Raw genomic sequence first — 17,921 nt, 5'->3', positions numbered from 1 at the left:
GTACCATGTATACAGCCCTCATGCACGCCGTGAACTCCCAATCTGTTATCGTCGACCCTGCGCTTTGACCGTGATGGCGACATCTGCGATGTCCGGACTTTGACTCTGCCTCTCTGCGCTTACCAACTTGGGTAGTTCAGCGTCAGGGCCCCGATTGAAATTCACATCCTATGGGGAAAAAAGAAAAAAAGAAAAGAATCCCCCCAAGTCTGACCAACTTCCACAGATCCCGGTCTCACCTGTGGCTTTGCGTGGATGCCGTGGCCTTTGCATCGAGACCTGCAAGCGGCCGCCTAATAGTTCCAACCGCTACTTGTCGACGGATACCGCTGCGGTATCAGATCTGAGACGGTGATCGCTTACACTCCTGTCAATCATCCAGGGCTGGAGACGGAGGTAAATCTCACCTGACGTCAGAGAGGGCAGAAGGGGTCGAATCGGTGCATACCGACGGGCGTTCCGTCGCGCAGGTCGACCTGCGTCATTGGTGAAGACGGATGGTTTCCATTGGTGACGGGATCGCGGACTCGGAATGAAGTGGGGACAGCTGGAAGTGGATGGAGCGCCAGGAATCCACTGGAAGTCATCCGAGTCCTGTACAGCTGGGCAATTTGAGATCTTGGCAGGTGGAAAGCTGATGCCGAGACTCTTGGTGTGTACACTGGCCTGGCCCTTGTACCATTTGTTCTTGACGGCATCGTAGTGCCCGAGGGATGGTGAAGCCAAAGCCAAGCAGGCAACCAAGAAAATTACAGTATATATAGAAACAATGGAGCAAAGGATCAGACAGTGCCCGTTTTCGGGACAGTTAGACCAAGACCAACTAATAACTAACTATTATCGAGCTTTCGGGATGACATACATACAAATTGCAAATGTAGGGTACACAAGTTCGTGGAATCGTATCAATCATGGGTTTACTAGCTTCCAAGAAGAAAATCGGCCAATCCCCAGACCCCCAACCTCATATTATCTCCTCAGGCTCGCTATTCGGCCTTGCAGCACCACCACAGACTCGTGTACGCTTTTGGCCAGTTTTCGCAAACGCTCCCTCTCACAAGCGAGATTCTTATCAGCCAAAGCGATAATCATTCGAAGAGCGTGGAGCTCCGCAATCTCGTTGTCGCTCAGCGGGGCCCATTGATTGTGTCTTTCAAGATGCGTCTGAGCAGCTAACAGCTTCGTGATCGCCTTGACTAGTGGCATCATGCGAGGAATGTTGGCGTTGAGCCAGGCTGCATTCTCTGGAGTGGCACCCTGTCGTTGCCAGAGGATGTCCATAGCAGCAGCGCGTTGGGAGAAAGTATTCAGACCGCCCGGAGGAACTGGCACCTGGTTGACAGTCCAATCGAAGTCAGGTAGATGGGACTTCTGCTCCTTCCATTCTTCGTACTGCGCGAGCTCCATGGCGGTCATGCGTTCCTTGGCGAAGGCCTCGGCGTTGTGTCTGCGTGGGTTTGATGCCACCCCAGTCGTCAAGACGAGTCTTTGGCCAGTGCGGACCACCCCAGCCAGGCCGTTCAGCTTGCGGACAGTTACTTCCAGGTCGTCTGTCTCCCTGGGAATTGGTAGCACAAAAGGGAACTCGTCGCAATTCACCACAGCCATTTGTTCAGGTACGTCCGAACAATTATCGTGCTCAGGCACCATCTGGTCAGTGTTCGCGGCATCCATAGCGCAGGGAACGCCGGATCCAATCAAGTCTCATGGACACGTATAGCTGACCAGGTCTTGGTGAAGTAGACCAGGCAGAAGGCGTAGTATCAGAAGGTGAGGAGAGGGAGTGAGAAGACAAATGAGAAGGCAGCAGGAAGCTCTATCTTCTCACTTCCCCTTTGTGAAGAAAAGAGACAATGGGAGACGGGCGAGCTCAGGGGACCAAGCGGCATGTCAAGCCTTCAGGGCTCACAGTGCTGTCGCGGGTGTGTAGATGTTGACGCCTTCCCAATTAGGCCGCGTTCTCACTGGCCAAAACGCCGATGCCCCAGGCCACTATCTTATCAGGTGACGGAATCAAGGAGTAAATGTTGTAGATGTCAATCGCAATTGAGCCACACATTCATAGCGAAGGTTAGGTTGTCATATGATACAGATGCACTTCAAACAAGCGAAGGGCCTTATCCACCTCCAGTCCTCTCCAGTCCCCTAATGTACAATATCGCGAAGCGAGTGCCTCGATGCAGACCATGATGGTCATATCCAGTTGGACGGCAAACAAAGAAAAGATCCGTCGCAAAAATTCAAAAGACTGTGGGAGAGTGTCCATCAAAAATGTCCCCGAACTCCAGAACTCCACGCTTGAAAGCAGAAAATATGCAGAAGAGATGCATCATGCCCACACTCGGCAAATGTGAGGACACTGTTGTCCCGATTCTGGGCTTATTTGTCGTCATCGTCCTTCAGACCGTTTCCGTGTAACCACACACGCTTCCAGGGACCGCCGTCAGGTCCAAACGCCGCTTCGCGGTCTCGCCGCATGCCCTCGAGAACGCCGACGATACCACCGCTGCGCAGACGTTCCAACACCACATTCATTCCTTCCTTGCTCATCATCACGGCATCGCGGGTGCGACTCACGCCGATCAGCTCGATGGTCCGCTGGATACCGGCGGTGGACAGCGACGAGAGAAATCCCTTCTTGGGAGCCTCCTCCTCGGCATCGGCATGGTCTCCAGCGGGGTCCACCTTTTTCCTTCCGAGCAGCTTGCCTTGTCCGAGTCGAGATCGGAAGGTCACGGTAGTTCGGACGGTGGTCTGTTCGTTTCTCTTGTCCATTGACAGTCCATCCAAAGCACGCAGGTCATCTAGGGCAGCATGGCCTTGATAACGCTGCTTCTCCACCACGCTCAGGATGCCAGTCCATTCCATGTTGCGGGACTCGGTTTCCATCCAGCCCTCATTGGGATCGACGACGGTGGTCTCCAAGATGTAGCTCTGGCCGGAATTGTCGGATCCACCCATCCCCCTTAGGCAACAATTTCAGAATGCCAGATGGGATCTTGGATTTCTTCAGGTGTAGCCGGATGGTATGGAGGCGCTGGGTGGTGGGATCGACGTAACGATCGATCACGTCGGTAGTGAGGACATGGCGGGAATAGGGGTTGGGGTAGCGGAGGAAATAGGCGAGAGAGACAGCTGGGAAGGAGTAGTCGTAGGTGAACTTATTCTCGAAGAACTTCATTTTTGCATCAAGGTGAAGGCATCAGGGGGGAAAGAGGGATTAATTGTCTGACACTTTTTGCATCCGAAGGCGACAGAAGCTCGCGGGTGGACCGGACTATTGGTTGTTCCGGACACGCGTCCTATCAACGCTCCGCAATAGCTAATGGTGATGTAGTCGCCCGGGGTTCTTCCTGTTGCTTTCTCCCCAGAGCGATACATAGATGGTCCAGATACACTGCTCCCCACTGTGATAATTAATGGTGGTTGTGGCCGTACAGATGTTAGCAGCATGGATCCTTACGGGGAGAGTGAGCCGACCACGCTGAGTGTGATCAGTCGGGCTGACAGATCATATGTCTATCGTTGTATATGGAAGGCAATGGCTCAATTGTGACGTTGGTCTGCAGTCATCATACGATACTCATTTTATGGCAGTCATCCTACAGATATGCCCAGGTGCTACATAGCATCACCGCACTTAATGCATGATTTTAGAACATGTTCTATGACCACTTTACGAGAGAGAGAAGATATTGAACATAGTAAGTGTATAGGCGCGATAATAGGGCGAGGCGTTATAAAATATTCTGGATCTTATGCGCGGGACCAATGGTGTGATTTGGCCGCAAATGGCATCAGAAGCACAAAACCCCGCAAAAGTTACCGCGATTTTGCCGGACTATGTTCCCTCTGATCTTCCCATCAACGATCCCCCCACGTTTTTGCTAGCGGCATTTGTGTAGAAGTCTGCATACTTCTATTTGACATCTTGAGGCTCTGAGCCCTCGTTCTCCTGCGAGGACCTCCTACATGGGGCATGCCCACCGCTCACCATGTTACCAATGCCGATATCGAAAGGTAGGATCCGTCAATGCCGATAACTACTAGATTACAAACTCACAAGCCCACCAGGTCCGCTGTGATCGCCGGGAAGAAAGGTGTGGGAGCTGTGAGCGCCTCAATTTCACATGCTCATTTCAGAAGAGCGCCGTTGGCCACACTGCCTCCACAACTGGCTTCAAAGAGACTGCGACAGATCGCCCCGAGCGGCGTCGGGGGACTCAGGCATGTATAGAATGCCGTCACCAAAAAGCGCGTTGTTCAGGAGAAATGCCTGTATGTGCAAACTGCTCCCGACGACAACGGCCTTGTCGGTACCCATCGACAAAACATTCTGGGCCATCCGGGGGCTTAGGCCAGGAGAAGTGGCAGTTGGACGTTGAACTTGTGCACCTCGATGGAAATCAGGAAGGAAATCTGTATGTTGTCACCATTGGTGAGCCCATAAGATGACTAAATCGACCAATACAGGATCAATCCAAGTATCAACCAAGAGGAACTGCTGCAAAGAGTGCAAGATTTCTTCAAGCACATCTATCCCATTCCCATATACGCCTTCCTTCACGAGCCATCGATCCGTGAAAAATGCATCAATGGCACTATCGATCAAAATTTAGCCCTAGCTATTGCAGCTGTGGCAAAAACATGCACCTCGTCCCCTCAACCTCCTTCCCATGAATGCTCTCTCTGGATATCCAGAGTGGAAATGGATACCTGGAATCTCCTAGAAAAGCCTAGTACGCTCCGACTGCAATCCCTTCTCCTAGTGATCCACCACCATATCCAGGTTGGCCGTTTCTCTCGTGCCTACATGCTTGCAGGCCTCGCAGCTCGAGCAGCAACTGCCTTGCGACTGAACTACGAGCGGCCCGAACTGAGCTTCATAGCCCAAGAGACGCGCCGACGCGTGCTCTGGGCTCTAAGCTTGATTGACGGTTTTTTCTCTGTTGGTCTTCCAGAATACGAAACCATCCCCCACACGATCATCTACCAGCGTCTCCCAAGCTCAGAAGAAGCCTTCCGGGACGGCACCCCCGAAAAGAAGACGGTCGCCCATCGGCCTTGGCTAGATACCACCTCAACTGAGGACTTTAGTCTATTAGCAGCTTGCATCCGGCTCTCCAAGGTCTCAAAAGACATTATACGGCTGACGCGACAGCTCGCCCTGGCTGAACAGCCACTCACTCAACTGCAGGGTCTCATCCACGACATTCAGAACGACATTTGGCGCCTACAGGCGGATGTTGAGCTCTGTTTCCACTATCAAGTTTCATCGCCGGCCTGTTTGACAGGTGTATCCAGGTCTCGCTGGTTTGCGCGCTATCTTCAGATCTCAATCAATTGGCACCAGGCCCATTGCGACCTGTACCGGCTGTTCCTACCAGAATACTCAGACGCAGCTCCGAAGATCATTACAGACACTATAGAAGCCGGTCTCAGGGCGCACGCTGTCGAGAAATGCCGAGAACACGTCGACAACATCAACCAGATCCTTGCAATAGTGCTGGACATCGCACCGTCCCCCATTCTGCCATCATACGTTGCTGTGTGTGCATACCACGCAACAAGGCTGTCGCTATTCCTTTCTTCTTCCCCTGACCTGGGGAGCCACAGGGGCATGGAGACTGCGATCGGAAGCGCCAACGTCACGTTGGAGGTGTTGCGTAAATTCTTCGCGAATTTCGCGTCCATGAATACGATCGCTTTGGATATGCAGCGCCTTGTGCACTTGGCTAGTGCTGGATGGAGATCAATATACGAGGAGTTATGTCGTCCATCTCCACCGTTTGACCAAGGGCGTCACCGGCATGGCCATTTGGCGATCAGTAGCTTGATTCGACAAGCCAATTTCGTTGATGAGGGATATGAGGACTAGAAAGAACGAAAGAATTGAGCACCCAGATTAGCATTATTGCAACAGGTGTTATGTTCCGCATCAACCCTAGACATGTAACTTGGATTGTAGTTGATCAGATTGGACGTAGAAACGGGTTTGTCCAGAGCACAGAAAATCATATAGACAGATCCATTGGATAACAGCAGCATCGAGCCCCCTAAAAATCTATTACAATTAGCGGCTCAATCCCAGATCGTGATTGCGGAGTGGTGGTTACTCACATCATCCAACCAATCCGTGACGCTGAAGACCGACTGCCGCCGACTACCGCCCGCCGGTGGATCAGCCGACGCGACATCCTCGACGCTTTTCTACCAGAATCAATGGAGCACGATTCTCCACTGAGAGGGGTCGAGGGGTATGAGAGCTGGATCACTCTAACGAGTTTGGTCGATGCTGCGATGGCGTGCTGCAGCTCAACACTTAAAGCTACCCACGCCCCCCTGGGCAAGAGTGCTTTTTTTGTCTTCGCGAATTCGGGGGGAGTCATTGAATCATCCCTGCTTTGGCAGCTCAAATCGACAAGATGGCATGCGACTCCCGTCCCAACATCATCTTCATCATGGCCGATGACCATGCCTCCAAGTCCATTTCCTGCTACGGTGCAGGTATCAACCACACTCCGAATCTCGATCGATTGGCCACCGAGGGAATGAAGTTCAACCACTGCTATGTCACTAACAGCATCTGCACCCCCTCTCGAGCCGCGATCCTGACCGGCACGCACAATCATGTCAACGGCGTTATGACCCTCGATTCAAAAATCAACAAGCACATTCCGAACGTGGCCAAGCACCTCCGCGTTGGAGGCTACCAGACCGCCATGGTGGGCAAATGGCACCTGGGCGAAGGCAAGGACCACGAGCCAACAGGGTTCGACTACTGGGAAGTTGTCCCGGGTCAGGGCGAATACCATGATCCCCAATTCATCGATCCCAGTGGCGTAGCCAGAGAGCGCGGCTACGCAACTGATATCATCACAGACAAGAGTCTGAACTGGATCAAGGCGCGCGACCCGAAGAAGCCCTTCTTTCTCATGTGTCACCACAAGGCACCACACCGCAGCTGGGAATGCGACCCCAAACACAAACACCTCTACAAAGACCCCATCCGGCTCCCGGACACCTTCACCGACGACTACAAGAACCGAGCCAAGGCAGCCTCAGTTGCCAAGATGCGCGTGGCCGAGGACCTAACTTACATGGACCTCGGCCTCGTACAACCAGACGGACCGGCCGAAGTGGTCGGAGCCAAAATGATCGATACATGGTCCTGGTACGACCGCAAGATTCCGGACCCGGAAGACGTCACGAAGCTGAGACTCATCGACAAGGATGACGGTACGGTCTTCACCTTCACCACACGCAAGCAGCTTGCCGAGTTCAAGTTCCAGCGCTACATGCAGCGCTACCTCCGCACCATCCAGAGCATCGACGACAACGTCGGCCGCATGCTAGACTACCTGGACGCGGAGGGTCTCGCCGAAAACACGATCGTCATCTACACCTCCGACCAGGGCTTCTTCCTCGGCGAGCACGGCTGGTTCGACAAGCGCCTCGTCTACGAGAACAGCTTCAACATGCCCTTCCTCATCCGATACCCGCGCGAGATCGCACCGGGGAGCGTCTGCAATGATATCATCTGCAACGTGGACTTTGCACCGACGTGGCTCGATTTCGCAGCGCTGCGCAAGCCAACGTATATGCAGGGCGTCAGCTTTCGCCGACTATTGCTGCAGCAAACCCCGGCGGATTGGCAGCAGGTCGCGTACCACCGGTACTGGATGCACCGGGATATCATCCACGAGGCGTATGCGCACTATGCCGTGCGAGATACGCGGTATAAGTTGATTTATTGGTACAACGAGGATTTTGGCCTCGAGGGGACTCGGCCCGGTGGGGAGGAGAAGGAGTGGGAGTTGTTTGATCTTGAGGAGGATCCGCTGGAGTTGTTCAATTGCTACCATGAGGCTCGGTATGCGGATGTAGTGAGGCATATGACAAAGCTGCTGGAGGATAAGATGGAGGAGATTGGAGATGAGCCTGTTCACCCGCGATGAGAGGCTGGACTGTATTATGACAATTTTCAAGAGGAGCATGAGACATAAGGCCTTTTTCAGGCATAGATAGTCAGCTTGTTGGTAAATAAGATCGACCTCGAGTCGTACAGCCGAGCGAGACTGTACAGGAAGCATTTCTCACAGTAGCCTTCAAGCTCCCGTTCGCCCATCAGCCCGGATGACCAACATAATGGAGACAGAGGCGAGTACGAGAGCTTACTGGAGAAGCTGCGGTAAATCATGGGATGCTTCCCAGGCAGGCTAGCTGTGTGTTTTGGCGACGGAGCAGTCTTTGGGACGACGAGTTCCTTCAATCGCAAAGCGAGACATAGGCCTCTTGCGAGAGATGGACCAGATTCGAGATCACAACATGAGCACATATGTGTCTAGTAGGATCGGCATTGGAATCTGCCTCATCGGAGATAGAACAACGGCATCCGACACCAGACGGATGGCCCACTTGGCGTCTAGGGTCCTGGTGCAAGAAGATGCACAGCATCGCCCTGGCACATTTTGGGTCACTTGGACGGGGAGAATTGCACAGGGGAGTGGATGATACGGAAGGCAGCCGCCTCGCAGACATCCCACCTCCACGCCTGGGTGGTATGTCGGAGTCATCACACGAAACCACGCGCACAGCTGAGCAGGGGGAAAAAGGAACCAACAACTCTCCGGGTGTTCCCGCAAGGAGTAGGATTCTGGAACATCGTCGGGGCCATTACGCAAACTCAAAGAATAACCCGACCAGGCGCACGACACGTTCCAGCTTGGCTCGACGAGATCTTCGCACTTGCAGGGAATCGTGTGCCCGGTTTGTCATCGCGCTCATGCCGACAGACTCGTGATTATTTCAACCCCCAATTCCTACCGAGTGAGAGGTCACCATCACTACAGCTGCGGAGACATCCGAACCAGATGGCGTGGTTCTGGGTCAGTGGCATGGATGGGCCAGTTAATTTTCAATGGTTGGCCGATCGCGAGGAACCACATTCGCCAGGGCACAACTCGCAGGTGGACCAGAGCTGCATGGAAGCCTTCGCATTCCTTCGATACCCGCGCCCGGGTGTGGATATTGCTCCTGCCAGGCTCACACGCCATGGACAGAGCCAATGGGGGCAAGGAGCGCGATCATCGTGCATTGTTCGTGCCTGGCTAAGCGATCATCGGCAAAGAAGGATTCGGCAGGCGTATAGACAGTCCCACTGGGGATATATACATACAGTACATCCAGGACATACGTGGCGACCGAGTATATTGGGGTCAAGGCTGTGGCTTATCAATTTCTGCGAGTAATAATAATCAGCGTGCACCGTCGTGTGAGCCCGATGCGCCGAGCGGGATGCAGCCGATAGCCATGACTGTAATGTGCGAGTGTAAATGCGAGTGACGTTCGTTGATTGACACCTCGTGGGCGTGAGTTGGATTGTGAGAGGCGGCCATGGAGACAGAAATATGGAGACGTCCAAAGGGAGGAAGACACAGGGAAGTGGCAAGTGATTGGTTTAAATGGTGCTGAGTCATTGCATTAGCGCATCTGGGGTTGGAGTAATAAGCACCGCTAGGGCGGCCACGGGGGTAGATGCTGGACGGTGATTGGTGCGCAGTGGGAGTATAGCAGCTTCTGCCAACGTCGCTTGGCACTTTCCGCTTTAATGTACTACGAACCTTGCACCACCACCGCGCCTTCCTCGGTTCGCTGCGAACCTTCGCACCTTCACAGACGGCTAGACCAGTGGCCATAGATAGACTCAATACATTTCCCAGCGCCATCGCATCAAGCATTTCCAAGCCCGACCAAGCATCGCCAAGACGGGGCCTCCCTCGCCTTGGTTTTGCTTGGACAACCACACGCGACCATTCTTGGTTGTATATCAGAAAGCGCCCGCGACAAGAATCATAGACCAACATGACTTGGGAACTCCTCATTCGAGGGGGGGCTCCACCCGGAACTGTCGCAGAGTCCCGGTGTATTGTTCTAGAAGGTTGCCCTGCGCGGTCACCACTGGACTGCAACCTCACAGGGAATCCCGCGGCCCCGATGCGCTCAGAGGAGGAATCGACCGAGTCCGTGCAGGAAAGAATTGATGGGATTTAATTCGCCAGGAACTCGAACTCGACACACGGCGCGCCCGAGACATCCAGTCGAGTCGAGTCGAAACGAGTGAGCGTCGGGCCGCGCAGGCAGACTGTCGGAGAACGCTAGCGCGGATGCATGGAAATTGCCCCCACTCCCGCAGCGAGATCGTGCTCGCATGCATCGCTGCGATAGGGCGAAGCCCGGCGTTGTGTCCCATCAGTTCTCGCGATCTGGCACGGTGGCCCGGAACGTGGCTTTCCTCGCGTGTTGCTGCTGTTGCCCGGTCCCGGTCAGTAGGCACAGTCGCCTCACCTCGCATGGGATAAATATGCTTCTCATCCCGTCGATCGAAATGCTTTTTCTTTCCTCGTGCATCGCTCCCTCCCCTTCCCTCCCCATCACAGCAAATCCAGATTTGCTGCGGATCCCTTCCTGGGCACCTGGTTGATCCCGCTTGTCAACTGTCAACTGCCACAATGGAAGTCAACAAGGGCCCCATGCACTCCCTCAAGGAGATGGAGATCCATGAGAAGGCCGCCTTCGATGAGATCATCCGCCCTGCCGACAGCTACACCCCCGACGGTGTGTACTGGGCTGACCTCCCCGTCTCCGAGCGCATCTCCTTCTGTGTTAAGCAGGATAGCATTGAGGCAAAGAAGGAGTCGGCCTGGCTGTGGGAGATGTTCAAGAACGACCCGCTGTCGCCTCTTGGTCACTACGTCCGTAACTTTGTCATCCCCGGTGCCGGTCTGGGTCTGGAAGGGTATGCATGCTCTCCCCCGTCAATTGCAGCTAGCCATCGCAGACTGACTGACTGACGCGTTGATCCCTCTAGTTACGTGCTCTTCTCCATCAGTAACGTGAGCACCTTGTTCGACGATTCCTTCAAGGATTGCTGGAAGGGCAAGACTTGCAACAAGAACTGGGTCGCCGCCGTCAACTACCTGGAGGTCGCGGGTATCATCGTTGGTCAGATCCTCGTCGGTTACCTCGGTGACGCGTAAGTCAATCTTCTTGCCAGGCATGGATACGGTGGTGGACACGCTCGAAGCTAACTGAGCTCGCTTCTAGGATTGGTCGTCGCTGGGGTCTGATTCAGGATGCCGCCATCATGTTTATCGGTCTTCTGATGCTTACTGCCGCTTGGGGTCTTACCGAGAACGGCTGGGTTATCTGTTATGCTTGGTCTCTCTTCTTCTACTCCATCGGTGTCGGTGGTGAATATCCCATGACCGCCACTATTGGTATGGAAAACGGCCACGGCACTGGCAAGGTCCAAAGTGCCCACGACCGTCTGCACCGTGGCCGCACCATTGTCGGTGCCTTCCTGATGCAGGGTTGGGGTCAGTTCTTCAACCAGGTTCTCCTGTTGATCCTGCTCCTGATCTTCCACCACGGCAGCGGTGAGCCCCCAATCTCGAAGACTGCCACCCAGTGGACCTACCGTGTCTCGTTCGCTATTCCCGCCGCTGGTACCCTTTGGCTCATCTACTACCGTGCCTACCATATGAGGGCCGCTGGTAAGCAGCTTGATGCGCAGAAGAAGAAATCTGCTGTCACTGGCTACGATACTGAGTCGCTCCGCTTGACCTTCAAGCATTTCACCCCCCGTCTTATCGCTACTGCGGGTGGTTGGTTCGCCAACGATGTTTTCTTCTACGGTAACAAGCTCTTCCAGAGCAAGTTCATTGGTGTCATCAGTCCCAACGACAAATCGGTCACCACTAGCTGGCTATGGACTCTGGCCAACGTCGGTGTTGAGCTGGCTGGTTATTACGGCGCCTCGTTTGTTATCGACAACAAGCTCTACGGTCGTAAGTGGGGTCAGATCGTCGGCTTCATGCTGTGCTTCATCCTCTTCGTTATTCCCGCCTTCAAGTACGATTACTACAAGGAGCCGGCGCACATCCACTCTTTCCAGGCGATGTACTTCCTGAGCTCCTTCTTCAACCAGTTTGGCCCCAATTGTATCACTTTCCTCGTTGCCGGCGAGGTCTTCCCGACTCCCATCCGTGGAACTGCTCACGGTATCTCCGCTGCCTGGGGTAAGCTTGGTGCGCTGATCATCGCCATCGTCGGCTCCTACACCTCCACCCAGCAGCAGTTCTACATCGTGCCCTGGTTCGGTCTGTTTGGCGCTCTCGTCACCTGGATCTTCCTGCCCGACACCACCGGCCTTGATCTCCGCGAGCAGGAGCGCCGCTGGCACTTTATCCGCATCGGCCGCGAGGAGGACTACCACGGCCCCGCCGTCCACCGCAAGCACCTGTCGGTGTGGGAGCGCTGGACCGGCAAGGGCAAGTACTACAACGCCGAGCTTGACTACCAGAACAAGGTGGAGGAGTACCGCGCCGAATGGGAGGCCGCCATGGCTAGCCGCGCCGAGGAGCAGGACGCCCTGTACAACCTTGACGACGTCGACGAGAGCATCCTCCAGGGTGGCATGCACAAATACTTCGAGCGCACCAGCCCCGAGATCCGTGGCATGCGCAAGGAGATTGCTGAGCCCATCTCTCTGCCCGAAGCCGCCTCCGAGGACCAGAAGACTCTGGCCCGCGACTCGAACGAGTAAACCCAACAGAAATATTCCTCACATCACTACCTGCCACAGTAACTATTGATGTCGCTGTGGTTGTCTACTGATGTTCTATTCTTGCCCCAATTCTGCTTGTGTTGGTTAATCTCTTGCATGTATACGTGCAGACATCCAATTGGCATACAGCATGAGTGGCCTGGTCCGCCCCCTGCCTGTGGCTTGGAGAGGGTTCCTGCAGCCCTTGTATAATAATAATACCCTTCTTCTTTTGCCTTGCTGGGTGGGTTGGACATGCGAGAATATATAGAGACGCTTTTTGACTTGACGATGACGTTGTTGAAGAATACCCCCTTTCCCCCGATTCATATTCTCGATTCTGTTATTACGAATGTTGTGTTTAGTTCATGCGAAGTGGGTTGACCCCTTTAGCACCAATCTATTTGTTTGGACTTGTATAAATTTGCTCTTGATGTGGCTTGTAGCTTTTTACCTTCCTAGGTTCAAGAGATGGTGAGTAAAAGGTTCAGAATGTCCTCAACTCGAAGGACCACGTACTGGCCTCAGGACCCAACCGACCACTATGGTATCACTTCGCGTGACCAGTGCTGCTGCACAAACAAAAGACTTGGAAACTCTCATCGTCATTCAATGCCTATAATCTTCTATGGTTCCAGGTATTGTACATCGGTTATATACAAGACGCGACGTTGAGTGCGTAGCAGACAGAGCGGGATGAACTAAATACAACTAAACAAAGCCTGCTCGATGGGATGGATATTGTATGCAACACGCTAGCATCAGCCAAGGATGAAAATGAGAAAGGGAGATCTGGAAGGCGGGGTGAAAGAAGCCAAAGGCTGGAGGACTATTTCCATGCAAGATCACTCGCGCTTTTTGGTTTTGACCTTCACCATCAAGCCTTTCCGCAGCATCCACCGCAAAGAATGAGGCTTGGTCTTCCACGAGCGGTCCAGGATAGCCGCGGACTCTAGCATGATCCCCAATGGATGGCCGGGTTCGTAGCGAATATCCCCAAGGGTGATGTCACGATCAATGAGGTGCCTGGACAGACGGGTTCGGAGCTTGCGATCTGTGCTTTCTGACTGGGATACAGGTACAGATACAAGATACAAGAGCGGGTCATCATGGAATTCGGCAGGCAGAGACTGAGTGACGGAGTCCGAGACTTTGTGGTTCTTCAGATGCGAGTCGAGCCCGACAATGAACTTGCCTGCGTTGAAGCGCCAGGCTGAGTCTTGGGCCCTGATGCTTTCATCAAGGGGCTCCGCACAGACGAGCGAGCTCCAGACTGCTTGTCGCATGTTGTAGGTGACCGCCTTGTTCATACAGGCATACCGCCACACGACTCGGCAAATGTTGTAGTGGCGTTTCTTGAACGCCATCAAAAACAGGACCTCCCAGGTCTGGGGCGAAAATCCCGGAAAGGAAGGGTGATTCATGCATGCGAGTGCAAAATTGATGGCAGAGAAGACGTTGGCGCGACACATTGGCAGGATCTGATTAAGAGAAGAGCTGTCGATCGTGAAACGATGCTGCTTGCAGATAGTCAAGAGTTGCTCGGTAGCCTCAAAGTCTTTCATACTGGCAGTCGCGCTAAACATCTGACTGATCAGCGAAGGGCTGAACCAATCGGCACCATGGGTATTGATCATTAAAGAGATAAAGGTGTCAACACTTTCACCGTTTCCTAGGTGCACACGAAGTGAATCCTGGATCGTCAGCTGGTGGGCTGTCCGGATTGTGCTCGTTTCCGTCATGTAGCCATTCTCCATCATGTGTGTGATCAGGTCAGTTTTATCCCTGGGTGTCAGCATGGCGTTCAGCAATGCAAGCCATGTCTCCGAATTCGGACAGAGATGCGCTCGCGACATCATGCTCATAAAATGGCGGAACGCTCGAACATCCTGGCGCCGAGCTGCAGATTGCAGAAAGATATTGTACGTATCGGTTGTGGCGACGTGCTCTGCTCTGAGGAACACAAAACGAGCAACATTCAGTAATTCATGCTTACACAAGAACTCCAAAGCGCGGTTCAAAGCGGCAGTAGAGAAAAGCTTGTGGTTGGAATCCTGTTGAAACAGCTCCAGGAGATGCTGTGAAATACGCTGTGTATAAGGTACCGTTGAGCGACCGATGGACTTCTCATAGGGTGACAGTCCCTGCGTACAGATCAAGTCCTCGATATACTCGTTGAATTCTTTCACAGTGCCAGGAGTGGTGTGAGATGCGAGGAAGTCATCCAACTTTATCGGAGCTTTCTCTCGCGGTGAATGCCAGACAGCACGAATAACGGGCACTGGAATATTTTTGCGTCGCATGGCTTCGACCGAGGTGAAGATAGGAATTGGGGGTTTACGGATGGCGATCAGAGAATCACCATTAGCCTGATCTTCGCGTAAACGGTTGATGTGATCCTCCACAAGCTCCATAACGTGCGAAGATCCCGACAGGAGCACCTTGCGGCGAGCTCCATCACCTTCCTTTGGATCCAACACGTGCACCCAGCAGCCATTGCGAACGGGAGCGAACCAGATATTCTCCTTCATAGCTGTCCGTGTCATGCCCGCAAGCAAAGCGACAGTTTCTTCGGGGATATATAACTCCTTTTGTTGGGCACCCTTCCGGATTTCCACGCGGTGATTTTGCTGCATCCGATGCAGCGAGTCTCTCACACCCTTCCAGGTTCCAGGAGGTCTGAGGTGCAGTTGAGCCATCTCGCTGGCATGGATAAATTCCTTATATCGTAGCTTCTTTCGGTCGCGAATTGACAACTTCGACTGAAGAGTAGCTTGTCGACCTAATTTCTGTGATGTGTTGTGCTCAAGTTCTTGTTGTGCCATCTCCAGCGCTCTCCTTTGTCCTTCAATTCTCCTCTGGCGCCGGTCTTGCTTCCGTCGAGGAAGCCTTTCTCCCGTCCCGGAATGCCCATCCTCCACATTGGGAAAATCCAGGGACCGATTCGGCGACGTGGTATTCGAATTTTTCGTCTCACGACCCAGCTGGTCAACCCCATGGCTATCATTCTCCCTTAAAAACTGTCCGATATCCCCTGCCCCAGCAAAATGCAAGTCCCGTCCCAAGTCATTGTACGACTTGGCATAGGCATTGGAAGAGATCCAACGACCGGACCGTCGACGGGGGAAGGGCGAGGCAGATGAGGAGAGGACAGAGCAAGCACAGCAGCCTGGAGGCTGATGAGCTTTTGATGGGATTGCTGCAGGCGTCAGGGACGAGATCGGTTGGCGCCGCTGCAGGGCAGGCGCGGCCCATCGGGGGTAGAGGAAAAGTAAAGGTTCATCGGGGCCAGCCGCGACAGTGTCCAAGACGGCAGACAAACGCCTTCTTAAACACGGGCGGCCACGCGAGAACATATGGGACGATGCGCTCGTGGCATCCGAGGCATGGAGCGGAGAGAGGTTGTGGTGGACGCAAAGGCGATCGTTGTCCCGAAAATTGTCGGCGCAGGAAAGGTAGGCGGTGGCCGGCCTCTCGACAAAGAACCGGCCAACTCGCGATCTGATAATAACAGAACCCTTGCAAAAAAAAAAGGACTGCTGGCGATTCATATACTTTCTTTTTCAGGAGACCCCAATGAGGGAATACGACACGGTCACTTGAAGCCCGACAACTCTTGGAAATATGATTCCGTTCCTGATGTAGGTACAGAGCGGTATCAATAAATATGCCCTTCTCGACCAACGTCCGCGGCCTCCGGTATCCCCTTGATTTCCTTCCTTTTCATTACATACAATGGCTCGTCAGACGTCTTTGCTCGCTTCGACAACAATGTGTCACGTTGCGATATAGGGGTCAGATCAAGCAAGTCCGCCTCTGATTCGCCTTGAGGATTAGTCCAAATATCCGGTCCTGTAGTGTGATGTCTCGCAGATTCTGCTGCTCGGGTAATGTTATCTTTCTTGCGTTTGATCCTTTCAGTGTCTCTATCATCTTGGTTCTCGACCGGCTTAGATAGCTGGTGGATGACTCCGATAAGGTATTCGACGAACTGCCAGCGAGAGGCCTGGAAAAGGAACATAGACATGATTTCTGGGATCTAATATAGGATAGAAGTCAGTGGCTGGCAGTTCTTTAACAGTGATTTTGCTGAAACTCACCTTGTCATTCAGATAATAGAGCTCTTCGCCTCCTTCTTGTACAAACTTCTTCAATGCATCGATCCTCTCCCGATCGATAGAGGCAAGCTTCAATGCATGCATTAGAGAGGGGATGTCCCCGATCTCTTCAAGATGAACCTCCTCATTCAGATTGGTGCTCATGCGATTCAAGAACCCAGACTCAACCCGGGATAGACCGGCGGCACTCTGATCCCGACTCCGCACCTTGGAGGAATGAATCGTAAAGTAATCCTCATTGAGCATATGGGCATTCTCGAAATCCGATCGGCCACGATGCCGCTTCTCTGGACTTTTGGTCCGTAATCGAACCCACCGTCTTCGCCGGACGAAAGAGTGAAACCACGGGTGTGTCCCGTGCCACTGCGATGAACCGAACGAGAAGGCGTACTGCCAGCCCTGCTCATCCACGTCGCCGGACATGTCTACATACCATGTCCTCCAGGCCCATTCCCAGCTTGGATCCGGCACCTGGGCATTTGTGATATTGACCGGGCTATCTCGCCGGTCTTGCGTCATCCAAGCACCCGGGTCGAAATTCAGCAACGAGCTGTGGGAATAGAGAGGAATACCGAAGAAGAAAGATCCCCGCTGGTTTTCGTATAGAATGTCCAGCTCTGAGAGGGACCTGGTGCCGCCATCAGCCCCAGCTGCTTGCTGCGTAGCCCCGGAGGATTGAACTGTGTCATTGGTATTGCTTTGGATGCGGGATGGCGCAAAATCCGCCGTGTCAACCCGTGTGCTCTCGGTCCCTTGATCCTGTTGCAGAGACGGAACTGCTGACGCTCCCCCCGAGCTTGCTGCCGAGATTGAACCCCGTACTCGCGAGGACTCCCTGCTCGCTGGACTATCGCTGTCGGCCGGAATGCCGAGTCTGTCTGGTTGCCATTTGGCGTATTTCCGCTTCGCAAGCTGACCCGAGACCGATGCACGACTCAAATGTTTCGAGAGACTGCCTTGTCGGCCGGACACCGAAGCTGGTCGTGAGGATTCCCCGCTTGTCGGCTGTTGCGGGGGAACGGTATTGTCCACAAGAGAAATGCTGGGAGAATGTTCCATGGCTGTTCTAGGCGCCTTATTTGATCGAATCAGATAGATCGTCCCTGTTCCTCCTTCGAACCCCTTCCTGTTATCGCAGTAGTAGTATAGGGGACACCGGCATTATCTCATAGGTATCGCTTCACGCCACTGCTGCG

General features: G+C 53.5%; 7 protein-coding genes across 7 annotated transcripts; 4 read left to right on the top strand and 3 right to left on the bottom strand.

Annotated features, from left to right (window-relative positions):
• Positions 1–969: 969 nt before the first annotated feature.
• N7459_004373 (uncharacterized protein) lies at positions 970–1,674 on the bottom strand (the record flags this gene model as incomplete). The annotated part of the gene is made up of 1 exon (XM_056943557.1): positions 970–1,674. One exon carries the CDS (start codon positions 1,672–1,674, stop codon positions 970–972), a length of 705 nt encoding a protein of 234 aa, XP_056800440.1.
• Positions 1,675–2,379: 705 nt separating this feature from the next.
• N7459_004372 (MSF1 domain protein) lies at positions 2,380–3,181 on the bottom strand (the record flags this gene model as incomplete). The annotated part of the gene is made up of 2 exons (XM_056943556.1): positions 2,380–2,932; positions 2,958–3,181. 2 exons carry the CDS (start codon positions 3,179–3,181, stop codon positions 2,380–2,382), a joined length of 777 nt encoding a protein of 258 aa, XP_056800439.1.
• A 798-nt stretch (positions 3,182–3,979) lies between these two features.
• N7459_004371 (uncharacterized protein) lies at positions 3,980–4,237 on the top strand (the record flags this gene model as incomplete). Its single annotated transcript, XM_056943555.1, has 2 exons — positions 3,980–4,020; positions 4,051–4,237. The coding sequence occupies 2 exons, from the start codon at positions 3,980–3,982 to the stop codon at positions 4,235–4,237; spliced, it is 228 nt and encodes a 75-aa protein (XP_056800438.1).
• Positions 4,238–4,272: 35 nt separating this feature from the next.
• Positions 4,273–5,878, top strand: N7459_004370 (fungal specific transcription factor domain-containing protein; the record flags this gene model as incomplete). The annotated part of the gene is made up of 2 exons (XM_056943554.1): positions 4,273–4,421; positions 4,474–5,878. 2 exons carry the CDS (start codon positions 4,273–4,275, stop codon positions 5,876–5,878), a joined length of 1,554 nt encoding a protein of 517 aa, XP_056800437.1.
• A 547-nt stretch (positions 5,879–6,425) lies between these two features.
• Positions 6,426–7,958, top strand: N7459_004369 (sulfatase family protein; the record flags this gene model as incomplete). Its single annotated transcript, XM_056943553.1, has 1 exon — positions 6,426–7,958. One exon carries the CDS (start codon positions 6,426–6,428, stop codon positions 7,956–7,958), a length of 1,533 nt encoding a protein of 510 aa, XP_056800436.1.
• A 2,553-nt stretch (positions 7,959–10,511) lies between these two features.
• N7459_004368 (uncharacterized protein) lies at positions 10,512–12,607 on the top strand (the record flags this gene model as incomplete). Its single annotated transcript, XM_056943552.1, has 3 exons — positions 10,512–10,798; positions 10,871–11,035; positions 11,107–12,607. The coding sequence occupies 3 exons, from the start codon at positions 10,512–10,514 to the stop codon at positions 12,605–12,607; spliced, it is 1,953 nt and encodes a 650-aa protein (XP_056800435.1).
• An 845-nt stretch (positions 12,608–13,452) lies between these two features.
• On the bottom strand, positions 13,453–17,784 carry N7459_004367 (uncharacterized protein; the record flags this gene model as incomplete). The annotated part of the gene is made up of 3 exons (XM_056943551.1): positions 13,453–16,108; positions 16,342–16,646; positions 16,708–17,784. The coding sequence occupies 3 exons, from the start codon at positions 17,782–17,784 to the stop codon at positions 13,453–13,455; spliced, it is 4,038 nt and encodes a 1,345-aa protein (XP_056800434.1).
• Positions 17,785–17,921: the final 137 nt, after the last annotated feature.

This window comes from Penicillium hispanicum (assembly GCF_028827665.1).
Source record: "Penicillium hispanicum strain IBT 35686 chromosome Unknown utg000004l_segment0_segment0, whole genome shotgun sequence".
Classification (NCBI taxonomy): Eukaryota; Fungi; Ascomycota; class Eurotiomycetes; order Eurotiales; family Aspergillaceae; genus Penicillium; species Penicillium hispanicum.
Note: the sequence above shows the minus strand (reverse complement) of the source record. Positions and strands in the feature narration are given on the sequence as shown.